The 15,477-nt window shown below is 45.1% G+C and overlaps 1 protein-coding gene across 1 annotated transcript in view; it reads right to left on the bottom strand.

The window, feature by feature from the left end:
* The window catches only part of SETD9 (SET domain containing 9), a 15,847-nt gene extending 6,216 nt beyond the window's left edge, over nt 1-9,631 (bottom strand). Inside the window, exons 1-2 of the mRNA XM_015426621.1 lie at nt 9,237-9,631; nt 1,269-1,633 (exon numbers count right to left, since the gene is read on the bottom strand). Of these exons, the coding sequence (XP_015282107.1) occupies nt 1,269-1,633; nt 9,237-9,325 (454 nt within the window). The 5' untranslated portion in view covers nt 9,326-9,631. The remainder of the gene's footprint in view (nt 1-1,268; nt 1,634-9,236) is intronic.
* Between the last annotated feature and the right edge of the window lie 5,846 nt (nt 9,632-15,477).

Below are 15,477 nucleotides of genomic sequence, written 5' to 3'. Positions count from 1 at the left end.
GTTTTAGAAATAAACAGAAAAATTTCTTTCATGATTCAAGAGAATGTGTATATGAGATGAAACTGGGGGATGAGGGGAGACTACACCAGGCTAAAGGAATGATCCTTGGGCCCCATCAGTCACCACATTTTAAATGAACAGATAGCAATTTGACTCTGCTGATTGTCACCAGAGTAAAGTTAAGCCATGATTAATCTACAGAAAATATTTGAAAAAGGATGGCCATGAATGTTAGTAGAACCAGAGCCAACTTAAAAACAAAACACAAAACCTATGGTCAAACCCATTTCTTTTCATGCCACTATGTAGGAACCTCAAACTAATCTTTCCATTACTATGATGTTTGCAGCACACATGGGATTTATTTCATTTATCCTGACAACAACCGTGTGAGATAGGTTATGCTGGGAGACAGCAACTAGTCCGAAGTCATCTAGTGACTAAGTAGCAATTTGAAGCTGGATGGACCATGTTTAGTCCAAGTCTTGAGAACTGACTACTTAACTACACCATGCTGTCTCCATGACACAAATGTTAATATTAGGGCTATCGTGTTTTCTTCTGGCAATGGTCTTTATGAGACTGCAGCTTTATCCGGGGGGGGGGGTTGGTGGTGTCCAGTTATAAGAAAGTGTCCCTGTTGAACTTCTTCCCGCTATGCAATCATAAGGAGCACAGAGCCTTCATCAGAGGAGCAATGGAAACCAGGGGGTCAAAACAGACAAGACGCTGAGAAGTCACTGGTAGGATCTTTCCTGCTTTTTTTTTTTTAAACAAAAGTACATTTCATCACAGATCAGATCAGGACTGCAAGGGGAGGGGAGAAAATGTTTAACACTTCCACCCTTGCATCCAATCCTCCCCCCTCCCCGCTAGGGAATAAAGGCAGACAAAAGATGGGAGAGCCACCTTATCCCCCCTTCCAGGCTTAATTGCAACGTGGGAAGAGTGGTCTTCATAGGCAAAACTGTGCAAGGGTTGAAGGATTAAACCTTCCCTACATGGTGACCGGGGCAGCACAAGGATGCAATTTACCTTTGAAAGACAGTGGGAGAGTCATGAGCCATGTCTCATCTAGTTTGAACCAAAGCCCTACAGTTTCAAAGCTTTCAGGCTAAGGGGTGCCAGCTGTCCCTCTTCAAGAGTTTCTCCCCAGCCCCCACAGCCCCACACAACAGAGCGATCATCACTTATTTCAGAACAGGACCACCTGACAGAATAGAAATCAAGTCTCCAAGTCCACATTTGGAAATAAATTATGTCAGTACCAGGGTACATCGCTACGAGTGTCCCTTTTGGAACAAACCCTCTGGTCACAAAGACTCCTGTTCCAGCAGAAACGAGTGAACTGCGCCTTCGAGCAATGCTGAATCCTAATGTGTTAAACAGAACATCTTCTGCATGAAAGGTAATCTGGCTCCGCTGATTGTCACCAATCGCTGTGGATGTCTCAGGCTGGGCATTCGGTACTTCCAGATATTTAGACCGAACTTCTGGGAGTAAACTTAGAAGAGGCATTTGCCTAGCCATGTCATTTACAAACAAAGATTTAAAGGTTTTCAAGAGTGTCTGAAGGACATTTTCGTCGGAAATGGTTTTGTCTTTAGATTCTTCTGGTACGAAGCGTAGAGTCCTGCAAACAGAGAGGGGGAAAGGGGTCCTATAAGTACAGGGTGTGAAATAACTTGACAGGTGGCAACTATAAACACTTTATTGCTTTTTCATATTGGTTTTATTAACAAGATAAAATAAAAAAAGTGGGAGGGAAGGCGGCATGGCATTTATTTATTTATATTTGAATTTATATCCCGCCCTACCCCGAAGGATCAGGGCGGCTAACAAGGTATAGACCAATCTTGTCAGACCTTGGAAGCTAAACGAGGCCAGTACTTGGAAGGGAGTCCACCAAGGAAGACCTTGCAGAGGCAATGGCAATGGCAAACCACCTCTGCTTCTCACTTGCCTTGAAAGCCCCTTGCTGGGGTCACCATAAATCACCTATGACTTGATAGCACTTTACACATATGTATAAATAAAAAAACACATAGGTAGCAAATTAAAAACAACGTGACCCCAAAACAATAGCCAATCACGCACTAAAGGAGATGTCTGAGTATACAGAAAGGTTTTCACTTAGTGCCTAAATTTAGCAAGTGGAATGCCAGTCATAAGAACATAAGAACATAAGAGATGCCAATGTTGGATCAGGCCAAAGGCCCATCCAGTCCAACACTCTGTATCACACAGTGGCCAGAAATACCAGGTGCCATCAGGAGGTCCACCAGTGGGGCCAGGACATTAGAAGCCCTCCCACGGTTGACCCCCCCAAGCACCAAGATGACAGAGCATCACTTGCTCCAGAGTCCCTATCTATACCTTGTGGCTAATAGCCACTGATGGACCTAACAGTGGGGAGAGATGTCTACAAGCAAGGTGCCATTACTAAGAAGGCCTTGTCCGTGACGACCATCCATTCACCCCAGTGAACAAAAACACTCATCACAGGGATTCTGAAGCAGGTCCATATTGGAGATGATGGCCTTCACGGTACTTTAGACCATTTAGGCTTAAAAAAAGGAAAGCATCATAACTTTGAAATGTGCTTGGAAACAAATGGGAAGCCAATGAAACCCTTTGAAAACTGGCAAGTATGTTCCTATCCAAATGAAGAAGTTAGCTGCCTTGCAGCAGCATTCTACATAGCTGAAGTTTCCAGACAGTTTTCAAGTGCAGCCCCATGAAAAGCATATTGCAGTAGTCAAGCCTGGAATGTCATTAGAGTATGCCCCAACCATGGACCTCATTTTTCCAAGAAAGGACATAGCTGATGATCCAACCAAAGTTTCTGAAAGAGACTAAATATCTGATGGATCCTGAATGTCCATTTGCAGTGATGGACACAACAGCAGTCCCAAAGTGCAAACCTGGCCTTTTGAAAGGGATGCTACCCCACCTGTGGCAGGCTGACCCCTTGTCCCTTAGCTGGAACCACTGCTTAACAGTATGTTAGACCTGTCTAGACTGACCCTCATGCAGCCTATTGCCAATCCAAATACCTCTTCTGAACATCCATGACCTCAGCTACAAAGGAGAAATGGACTTGCATGCCATCACCATGCCAATGACACTTAACTCCAAATCTCTGCACAACTTTTCCCAGTGGGTTTATGTAGATGCTGCACAATATGATCAAGATTGGGAAATACCTGGAGATTTTGGGGGTGAGGCCTGAGGAGGGTGGGGTTTAGGGAGGGAAGGGACTTCAATGGGGTATAATGCTATACAGTCCACCCTCCAAAGCAGGCGCTTTCTCCAGGTGAACTATCCTCTGTTGCCTGGAGATCAGTTGTAGTCCCAGGAGATCTCCAGCTACCACCTGGAGGTTGGCAACGCTAAGTCAAGAAGACAGGACTCTGCAGTACTCGATAGCACAAATGCCGTGATCAAGTAACATGTCCACAGTCACACCTTCTGGTACCAGTTCAGCAAGACTGGAAGAAAAGGACACTGCCCTCAACACTCACTCTAGCCAAACAGTCTGGAAGGATGCCAGAGTCAGCATCCAGGAAACCCAGCAAGGGCACAGTGTCTTTGTCTCTCCCTCCCAGGTGGGAGACCCAGGTTTGAATTCCCACCCTGCCATGGATGTTTGCTGAGTGACCTTAGGCCTGTCATGCATTCTTAGCCTAACCTACCTCAGGAGGGTTTTGTTGTTTTTTTAAGGTAAAATGGAAGAAAATGATGCAAGGTGCTCTGGGTTCCCACTGGGGAGAAAAGAGGGGTATAAATGAAATAAAACAAACTCAAGAACAAAGGCAGATTCAGTCACAAAACAATACTGAGAGCTGAAAAGGACCTAAATGATCCATTTCCTCCAAACAAGGAAGTTCGCACTCACTTGAGCGCCTTACTAAAAACAGCAAACATTTGCAACTGGCCAGTAGTTGTTATTATCTGGGTCCAAGGAGTAATTCTTCAAGAACAGGTCTCATAATCACCTCCTTCAAGGTGGTTGGAAAGGCATTCCTCTTCCTATAAAATATGCTTACATTTCTGAATAAATATGCCAATTATCCAGTGAATTTCTGTGCAGATTCTGAAACAATCTGAAAACTAAAGTAGCATTATTTTGCCTCTCATCCAGTTGCCACGTTCGTCCCCGACGGGCAGGATTGGCAGAGCAGAAAAGCCAATGATCTACCTCTATGGGGTGCACGCATGGCTCAATTTGTTTCCTTCACGGCAGAAAAGAAAGATTAGAATCCACAGGTTGTCCCCCACACCTCTTCTAAGAAGATGTACAAAAGTAAGAATTAAAAACTACATAAAAACACACTCTCTGAATTGATTCTGGTAATGAGTAGGGATCAATAGGATTTTCCTTTCCTACATTAAGACAGCAAGCGTACACATATTACCGGAGAATAAATGATCTCCGAGTGAATATAAGGCTGTGATTCATTAGGAGAACTGTGCTGAGATCACTAAACCACAAGTATTCGGCTTGAGATATTTATTAGTTCCACCAGAGAGCCAGGAATCAATTTGAACTTGTATTCACTCCAGGGCATCTGTTTGTTATTACAGAAATTAGAGACGGAAAAAGACCAATTAGGCTTCCTAATCCACACTGCACCCAGTGTAAGAAACTGCCCCCTATACAATGCATTCACAAATACTTCCTTTCTAGTTCTAATGGTTCACTTCCCTTGAGAAACTATTCCATACTCTTTTTGAAGGGGAGTGTCATCATCCATCATATTTATGGGGGGCTTGAGGGCGCCATGGGGGTACAACCAGAATTCATATAGACAGAATGGTTGGTAGATAGCATTATAAACAAGAAATGTTTGCCTCAGTGGGAAAATAGCTCCTTGACAAATTAAGGTTTGCCAGTTCAGTTGCTAGAAACTGACACCAGCTCTTCATATTATGGCATGTCACTAAAATAAGCTAGGAGGACAGAACCATTGTTTGAACTGTCCATGACCCATGACTGAAACCTTTTCTTTGCTGATTTTGCTAAAACTTTTATTGGGATTTGGTTAAGTATTTCTTCCTGGGAGTTACATGTTAGCACGTATTGCCCCAATTCTGGCAATATGAAAGACTGCCTCTTCCCATATGCTTCACTCCGCTTTTCAAGCCCTGCTCTCTGAGCCCCCAACAGCAGAGAGAAGGTGGCCAGAGACCAGAACCAGGGCTTTAGCAGTAGTGTCACCTTCTTTTGGAAATGCCCTTCTTTTAAGGCTTGCCTGCCACTGACTTTCCTCTAAGTTTCAGGCCAAAACATTTATCTTTACCCACCAGGGGTCATTTCCTGCGGGAGCACACAGGAGCTCCGGCAGGAAGGAGCCCAGGGGGCAGGCACATGCAACAAGCCCCGCCCCCTGCTCCCAGCAGCCCTCAGTTGGGCTACGAGGAGCAAGAAGCAGCCAGGTAAGTTGCAGAGGGCCCCCCCCAGGCCCGCCTTCGGGTACAAGCTCTCCCTCCTCTGCGTGGACAGATCTGCACAGCCCCCCCCCCAAATAGTTAGCAATCCAAAACAGTCCAGTGGAGCCTGAGCGGTGGGTGTTGCCTTCTGACACACTTCCAGTGATGTCAGGGGGTGTGGCATAAGCAAACAGGTTATGCTGATGAGTTATGCTAATGAGCTCCTGCACCTCTTTTTCTACGAAATGACCCCTGTTACCCACTTAAGGTCTGTTTCACTAAAGGCATCATCTTTTTTTAAAGCTGTTTCATGGTCTGCTCTGAGCTTGACAACGGTTTTGTCATTTTAGAGATCTCTGTTATTTTTATGTTCTGCTATATGTTTACTGGCAGTTTTTATTGACTTGGATGACTTTATTGATATTTTTTATTAGTATGATTTGCTTGTACTATCCATTTCCAAGTTGTTGTTTTTATTCTCAGAGCCACCACAAGCTAGCCTGGAAAGGTGCCAGACGAATTTTCTAAATAAATAAATTACAAAACAGAACTGTGTAAGGAACATTCATCAGCTGATTAGAATAAACTGGCATGGCCTACTCCTGTCCCTTTACAGTAGCCTGATCTACAGAAACAAGCTGCTGAATCCTTTCATGGTTTGGTCATAATGATTATCGCTAGGCTTGGGCACAGACCCGAACCTGAGCCAAAGTCCAGGCCAGACTTTTTCTCGGTTCAGAGTTCGCAGAGAAAGCCGAGGTTCAGGGAAGGCGCCTTTCACCCAAACACTCGCTGAGCTTTTCAGCTCTGTTCGGCTCGCATCTTCTGTCTGACACATGCACACCTCTTCCGGGAGGCATCAGTCTCCTTCCCAGCATGCCCGCATCATCTGGAAGTGACACAAGCACATCGTAATGCGGGTGCGCCGGAGGTGAGGCCTGAACCACCCAGAAGTGATGTAAGCACATTGGGGGGCTGACGTACTTGTGTTACTTCCAGATGATGCAGGGCCCTGACACCACCCAAACCGGTTCAGTTTGGGTGGCTTTTTTGCTTAGAGGTTCATGAGCCATGGACCAAACTGGGCTTTCCCAGTCTGTGTCCATCCCTTATTATCACTACCAAGTTGCTGTACAAGATGCCTGGGGCCAGTAAAAATGTTGGCAACTCCCCTCTCCATAAGACTACTCGCCATCACCCTGAAAGTTTTCACCCAAAATTACTAGTACACGGTTGAAGCACTGAGAGGCACATGTTCACTTGATCCCTGCACTTCCTAGCCCCTTTTTTTTGGGTGGGGGGAGAAAAAGAAATCAATTGGATTTATCTGATCTGCTGGCTTTGAGTAAGACCCTGAAGAAAGTGGTGAATGTAAAAAGAGCCCTGCTGGATCAAACCAGTGGCCCATCTAGTCCAGCATCCTTTTTCACACAGCAGCCAACCAGTTACCCTGGAGGGCCAATGAACAGGACATAAAGGCCAAGACCTTGCCCGATGTTGTCTCCTAGCACAGGTATTCGGGGTTTGCTGCCTCTGTATATATTCTTATCCAAAGAGTCAGAGTAAATAATATAAATGTATGACTTCTCAATTCCATGGATTTCTGGATTAAACTCTCTAGATCTTGTTCAATCTGGCTTTTGCCGTTTTGCGTAAAAACTGCTTTGATTTACCTGATGGATAATATTACACAACCTCATAGGAATGGGCCTTAATGGTGTTGTATCACAGTGGTTTTTCTCAGAAAACAGTCCTTCAACGCTAGGTTCCAGAAGGTGGTGCTGTGGAGCTTCTGTCCTGCCTCTTGACCACTGGCTTGAAGGGTTCTAAAAAGCTCCAAGTTGTCTACCAGACATTTGAACTACACAAACCCATTGGGAAAGGTCATCCAGAGATCTGGATTGAGTCGTCACCAATATGCACATGACAGTAGCTCTAGCTCTCCTTTCTGTCTGAATCTGAAGCATGCATAGTACACTGTTCTGCACACACTCCACTGGTTGCCCACCAGTTATCAGGTTCCATTCTAGGTAGTAGTTGTCACATACAAAGCCCTTCATGGCCTTGGACCCTTATATCTACAGGACTGTCTCTCCTGCTATGCTCCACCATGACAACTTCGATCATCTGAGCAGGGCTGTCTACAGTGCCATGCTGCAAATGGGCAAGATAACAACTGCTCATGTATGCGCATTTTGTGGGTGGAGAGAAGGAAGCAGGAAAGGAGGAGAGACCATCGGGGATTTCAGGGAAGGAAGGAGAAAATAGTGGGGGAGAGAAAAAATGACATGCTCCTCACAAGTCTCTTGCTTGTGTATTATCCTACTTCCACGCCTTTGTTTTTATACTCCTGTGATACCATTTTCTGCATTAACATATGTGTGATTCTCTATGCTTTGTTTCAGATTGCTGCTAGATTCAAGTCCAGTAGCACCTTAGAGACCAGCAAGATTTTGGGGGCATGAGCTTTCAAGGGTCAAAGCTCCCTTCATCTGATACAAGTTGGAATGGAGATCTCGTAGTCTTTATATTCTAATCAGAAGGTGACAGGGGAGTTGCAAAGAAGGAACTTGGGATGCAGAGGTACAATGTGCATAGTAACCAGCTTTGGGATATAAGGACTCAGGGATCTCCACTTCTACCTGTATCTTTCAGATTGCTGTAACCCTAATCCTATTACACAGTTTATTAAATGACTCATCCTATTGACTGCACTCTGATTTACACTGTGCAATCCATCTTGAATTTCAGTAAGGCAGACTATAAACAAAGCAAATAAAAATAAATAAATAAACCAGTGTCTGGAGATCACAAGGTACTGCATGAAAGTGAGCAAACTGAAGTTTAATCCAGAAAAATGCTATGGACTGGGAATAAAATTGAACCAGGCATAGTTGCTCAGCCTGCTCTGAATGGTGTTGTAGTCCTCTGAAGGAAGACGCTTGCAGTCCAAGAGGGCTCTTCAATGTCTCTCTTAATCTGGAATGTTCAGGTGACAAAGGTGGGTGGGAATGCACTTTAGCAATTTAGCCTGGTTAGCCAGCTGCAGGTGAGCCTGGGAAAGATAAATGTAGGCTGTTCCCACACATATTTTGCTTCAACTTGGCTTCCTAACAGCAGGGCTATATATTACCAATTCTTCCCTCTTGTGGCAGGGGAGAAAAGGCAACCATGAGGCAAGGAAAGGGGATGTGGATGTTTTTATGGGTGCTCTGCTGCATCTGCATTCCCAACTGCAAGGAGAGCTACAGTGAATCACTTCCCTGTGGAAACAGAAGCAAAAAGGCATGCCTTATACTAAGGTTTTTGGTTCAATCCCTGCCATCTCCATTTAAAGGATCAAGAACTGGGAAAGCCCTCTCTCTCCCACAAGACTGTGAAAAGCAGCTGTCAGTCAGAGCGCTAGACAAGATAATAATGCTAGGAAAAGTCGAGGGCAGCAGGAAAAGAGGGAGACCCAGCATGAGATGGATTGACACAATGAAAGAAGCCCCGGTCCTCAGTTTGCAAGACCGGAGAGAGAATGGCTACTAACGACAGAACGTTTTGAAGAACGTGTGAATCCACAGGGTGGCCAGTAGTCGGAAGCGACTGGACGGCACTTAATACATAGAGAGCAGACAACACCGAGCTAGATGATCAACAATCGGATTCTGCATAAGGCTAGAGAAGACCGACAAGCTCGTTTTTGCTCTCAGAACGGTGGAAACCAGGACAAGTCTGCTGTGTTTCGCAAAGGAAGGGTTAGTAGCAAGTATTCCCGAGGACGACCGGGCTCACCCCTCCCGCGCGCGCGTCTTCACCTGCGCTTGTGGCGGAGATTGAGCGCGATCCAGGGCACGAAGCGGTATTTGTAGGACTCCCAGCGCCTCCGCAGGGCTCTCAGCAGCATGGCGAAGAGCTCCCCACAGAAACGAAGTTCGCAGACAGGAAGAAGGGCAAGCCAGAGCGGCCGCCTTTGCAGCTCCTCCCCGGGCGCCTTACAGGGCAGGCGGGGGCATGAAGAGTCCCTCTCCTACCTCACCAGTTCATCCCTAGGCTGGGACTGAAGGGAGAGGCCTCTGAGTGCTTAGCCTCCTCATGCCCACCTTGTTGAGAGAGACACGAGGCTAACGGCCAAGGGGTTCCTTCCTAAAAACACGCGGAAGCTCGGAGAGCAACAGAGGGAGCGGCAGCGGCCTGTCCTTTGCAGGACGAGACTTCCCCTCTCTCTGCTAGAGGGACTCGAGGTCGCGAAGAGGAACGCGGCGGTGGAACCAAAGTGTCTTCGGCAGAATTTGCCGCGGGGACCATTTCGAGGGAGGACGGCGACGGAACGGAAGCTCCGGCCTCTATTCCAAGTCGAGTCCTCTTGATAGCCCCGCCGGGAGAGGCTGTGACTGTGGGGGAAGCCGCTGCGACGGGGGAGAGTGGGTGCCCTTGTAGGAAACCCCGCAATGAACGAAAGTCGCCTCCGGAATTTCCTTTCCCGCCGTCAGTTATCGAAGCCGCCATAGCAGCAGTGCCGGATTTACGCATAAGCTAAATAAGCTACAGTTTAGGGCCTCGTAATCTGCTGGGGCCTCAAATAAAAACACAATATAAAAAATATTTCAAATATTAAAAAGGCGTATATATATATTTTTTTTTTGAGACCAGTAGGGGCCTCTGGGTTTTGTATAGCTTAGGGCCTCAGCAAGTCTAAATCCGGCCCGGCATAGCAGCCTCCAATGCCTGAGGAGCTTTGTCAAATGATTCTGCTGGATGCGTAAACTGCCCTTATTGGAGGCAGTGCTCCCTCTAAGCTGAGTTAGTGTGAGCTAGCTCACAGTTTTTTAGCCTCCGGCTCATACATTTTTGTCTTGGCTCAGGGAGGATGGTTCTAGCAAAGTAGTTTATGCAGTAGCCAAATCGCTCGCTCGCAACTTTAATGCCAGTAGCTCACAGAGTAGAATTTTTGCTCACAAGATACCACAGTTTAGAGGGAGCATTGATTGGAGGTGCCAGCTTTCAAAGACAATTGTCTGGAACAAGGGGACAGTTGTAGCCTTCCTATAATAAGGTTGCATCAGAGGTTCTCAAAACTGTGAATTTGTGTCTGCAGAGATCGCATGCCTCTTCTTTACAACAAAAATATTATAAAATAAATGTACAGAGTTGAGAGACCTTAGTCCTATTGGTCCTCTGCAAACCTATGCACACAGAATCAACTCCTTATCTCTTAAGTGCTAAGTTTCAAAAAGTTCAATGAATATAAGATTGTTTGGGGTGGAATAGGTCTGGATAAGGAGGAGATGTTGAGAGCTAAGCTGAGGAGGGAGGAGCAGGCAGTACAAATGAAAGTGAAACTTTGAGCAGAATGCTCCACAGATGTTGAGATCTTTGTGTGTGTATCCTCATGGATGTTTAGGCAAATTCAAGAATACATATGCTATGTAATGTTATTATTTTAGTTAAATAAACCAATTTAAATGGTTATTATTAATAATTATTTTTCTCCTTTAACTAAAGTACAGCAGAAAAGTTGTACAAATATGAATGATTAACCTATTAAACCAGAGACAGTTCACCTTGCAATGATTTCATAATTATCTTTTTCAAGTGGTAAATAACCAATCATTAATTTTCGGATATAACTTAAACTAACCTGAAAAGTTATTATACTAAAATGAAACCTTCAACTGGGTTGTAAATATTAAGGTCAGCAAGAATGAGTCTTTGCGTAGAAAACCACTATTTAAATCAAGTCTTAGTAACTAGTGATTTAAATTAAATCACAATTTAAATCAATTTGATTTAAATCAAATCCACCCTGACTGGAACATCTTGCAGATATGCCAGTCTAGCGCTGTGTTGACTCCCTGACCACTTTGCTGCCCCCCACCCCGGTATTGTGCTGCTATTCTCATTACAGCATTGTTTTGTTGTTGATGAGTTTTTGATTGCAAACTTCCTAATTCTTAGCACTGCCTTGTAAAGTTTTTATCTGCATCAACAGAAATAAATATCACTCCTCTGGTAAAGTTGGTGACAGACTTGGATTTGAGATTCAGCATCAGGAAGCTAAAGCTAAACAGTTCGGTTTCCATTGTGCAAACAGTATAAGCAGGGAACTGGCGGATCAACAGTGGGCTCGTTGCATTTGCTTTGTGGTGGGGCATGGGTGATAAATATAAAACTAGTAAACGTAAAGGTTTCCCTTGCTCGAAAGCCAGTCAAATCCAACTCCAGGGTGCGGTGCTCATCTCCGTTTCCAAGCCAAAAAGCCAGCGCTGTCCAAAGACGTTTCCATGGTCATGTGGCTGGCGTGACTAGAGACGGGAGTTCACTCCATCATGCAGCATTCGGGTCTCGAACTGCTGAACTACCGACCTTCCAGTCTGCAGTTCAGCGTCTTAACCACTGAGTCACCACAGCCCCTCTAAATATAAAACTAGTATCCCTTAAAAACTTCCCATAGTCCAACATATCCCTAGCAGTGTTTGCAGAAGTATTTCCACTCCTGCCAAACAAATTATAGAGCTCTTGAAATAAAACTCTGTACTCCCAAATATGAGGGGGGGGGGACTTCATGGGTTAAAGTTCTAGTGCAGTTAGAAAACGGGTCATGTCATCAATTGTCAAAAATAGATTAAAATAACAGTAAAACAATGACCACATAAGTTAAGCTGTGAAGCCAGAATGTCATCATCTGGAATGTCTTTAAGCATTCCATCCCCCCCCCCCCCTCCCCAGGACATTTGAATGTTGTCACAAGAACTTATGGTGAACCATTTTTAGCTGTGTTACCTCATCGAAAGGCATCCTCCAGGTTCTTCATGTTAAACATATTCTTTACTGTTTTGTTACAGAGAAAACCTATGTTCTTTTTTCTTCTCTTCATTTTTTAAAAAAAGAATACCTTCCTCCATGTGATTTCATTCACTGAACATTTGCAATTACTCTGTGCTTAGATCCCCAACAAAACAGTATAAAATTGTATCATATCTGAATGCAGGCATACAGAATAAAGGATTGATGTATATTGTCACTGAAGACAAGGATTTTAAGGGGTTTCTACAGAGTCAGTGTGCTTTGCTTGGAGAGAGTGGAATGTTCTCACAACCACCAATATTGTAATGCCCCTGGTGTGGCCTCATTTGGAATACTGTGTACAGTTCTGGTCCCCATATCTCCAAAAGGACATTGCAGAGCTGGAAAAAGTACAGAGGAGGGCAACCAAGATGATTAGGGGGTTGGACGACTAAGCAGGGACATGATAGAGGTATATAAAATTATGCAGGGGGTGGAGAGAGTTTCTCCCTCTCCCAAAATACTAGAATGTGAGGGCATCCAATAAAGCTGATGGGCAGTAAACTCAGGATGAAACCAAAGGAAATACTACATTTCCACTTAAAATGTGGAATTCGCTGTTGAAGGATCTGAACACACTAGAAAAGTGGGTAGATGTGAACAAGATGTAATTTAACAAGGATAAGTGCCGAGTTCTACATCTGGGTAGCAAAAATGAGGAACATGCACACTGGATGGGGAATACGCTTCTGAGTAGCAGTGTTTGTGAACAAGATCTTGGGGTATGGGTGGACCGAAATTTAAATATGAGCAGCCAGTGTGATGTGGCAACAAAAAAAGCTAATGCAATCTTGGGGTGTATCAATTGTATTTGCTCCTCTGTGTTTTCCTCATAATTAAGTTAAAACAAATGGTGACCATATAAACTTAGCTTGTTATTTCTGTTTGGTCTTTGCGTCTGTTAAAACATCTTCATTACTCTGCATGCTAATTTATAGTTCACCATCTGCCTATAGGGTGTTAACTTCCATTTCAGTAAGGAAGTTTGCGTGCACACAAAAAGCTCATGTTTTGAATAAAACTTTGTTGATCTTAAAGGTGCCACTAGAGTCAAACTTTGTTCATTTGCTTATGTTATTTTACTACCATCTTTTGGTATTTCCATGTAATGACATGGAAACACCATATTACTTTTCCCAACTGTTAAGAGTGGATGTTTCAATCCCAACATTGGATACAATTTTTTTGTTCGTTTACAAATATTTATTGTCAGAAAAAGGTAACCCAAGAATGGACTTTAAATAAGAACATAAGTAGACCCTGCTGGATCAGATCAGTGGTCCATCTAGTCCAGCATCCTGTTTCACACAGCAGCCAATCAGTTGTCCGGGACAGCTGCCAAACAGGCATAGAGGCCAAGGCCTTTCCCTGATGCTGCTGCTGAACACTAGTGGTCAGAAGCATTTAAAAGCTTTAAAAGCCTCTGCACTAATACGAACGGAGCTATGCACTAGGAATCCGAAAAGGAAGAGGCACTAGAGATTGTATTGCAAATTTACATTAGTTACTGGAGCATACAAGAGAATTTGAGAAGAAAATTGGCTTGCGTTTCATAGATTACAGCAAAGCTTTTGACGGTGTGGATCACAAAAAGCTATGGTTGGTTTTAAAAGAAATGGGTGCGCCGCAGTATCTGATTGTTTTGATGCACAACCTGTACTCTGGACAAAAGGCTACTGTTAGGACAGAATACACAGAACATATCATAAAGGGAGCTGGATTAGATTTAGATGAAGGTGGAGTGAAAACTGGTGGAAGGAACATTAGCAACCTGAGATATGCAAAAAAATAGTGAAGACTTTGAAATGACTGCTGCTGAGGGTTAAAGCAGAAAGTGCCAAAGCAGGATTACAGTTGAAGATTAAGAAGGCAAAAGTGATTACTACTGAGGAATTGCACAGCTTTAAGGCTGACAATGAAGAAACCGGCTCATTCTCCCTCTGAGGAGGAGGACATCTGCATGGGTTATTCCCACCGTGCCAATAGGAAGGCAGGAAGTAGATTCCCCCCCGTGCCAATAGGGAGGCAGGAAGTAGATTCCCCCCCCCCCGTCGGTGCCTTTGGAATATCCCATCTCCAGTTCTGTTCCTGCCTCACTAGGGAGAAGCAGCACAATTTAGCTAGGCTTAGCTAACTTTGAAAGTTTAAAACTCCTAAATACTTTTTCTTCCTTCTAGCCTGCCTTGCCCTTCTTACCTTGTTATACTTTCTTATTCCACTCCTTCTAACTTCTCTCCTTTGCTCCAATCTCGGAGCGAAATTAAACAGGGGTCTGTCGACCTGAAGAGGCCTCACAAACAGCGATGGCCGACAAGGAACTTCCTGAGGAGTTCTCAGGCGACGAGGGAAACGACGCGACTGCCGCATCGGCGGCAGCACGGGAGAGCACCGGGACCGATCAGCCTTCGTGGTTTGATCGTGCGTCCACAGCGGAGGCTGCGGAGGTCTCAGCGGCGCGCAGCGCCAAGAAGCGCCGCTTGCAGCCCGAGTCAGATGAGCCCGCCATTTTTTCGTCACGTCTTCGGACGGGCGGCGGCCATCTTGAGGACCCAGCTTTCAGCTTTGGATCCTCATTGGGAGCGTTCCAGGGAACCGCGGGGAGTCCAGTGCCGGGGAACCCAGATCTCCAATGTGGTAAGCCCCTGAATAACGCGGTAATGGTAGACCCAGCCGAACTAATGGAATTCATCAGGCACTCCGTTCAACTGGAGGTCTCTAAGGCAAACAAGGCCGAGCTACCAGACTGGCAGCAGCCTCACCCCAAGGGTTCCTGTGCTCCCCTCTCCTCGGCATGGCCAACAAAGGCAGCTAAGAAGGCTCTCCCCCCTCCCCCTCCTCCTCCCCCTTCCCATTCTAGGACGCTCACTGACGAGCTACGGAGGGAAGACTTAGAGTCCAATGCATCCTCCACTGAGGAGAGAGAAGAGGGTGAATTTTTGTCAGAGGATGAATGCGAGGAGCTTAAATTGCCAGAACAAGCCTCCAGATTTTTTAAATCTGAGGATTATCAGTATCTCCTCAGCAAGGCTGTTAAGGCCCTTGAGTTACATGACGTACCGGCCTCTGAGTATCAGAAGGCGGCCAGGGCTAAAATAAAATCTAAGTCAGGTGGCAATAGAGAATTTTTTCCACCTGAAGAAGGTGTGGAAAAGGTGTTTCCCTTCCCTGAATACTTTGAGCGTCAGCTACCCTCTGGTTGGGACCAAGCCCATG

This window comes from Gekko japonicus, unplaced genomic scaffold, assembly GCF_001447785.1.
Source record: "Gekko japonicus isolate JY-2015 unplaced genomic scaffold, Gekko_japonicus_V1.1 scaffold1884, whole genome shotgun sequence".
Taxonomy (NCBI): Eukaryota; Metazoa; Chordata; class Lepidosauria; order Squamata; family Gekkonidae; genus Gekko; species Gekko japonicus.
This window is presented reverse-complemented; position numbering and strand designations above follow the sequence as displayed.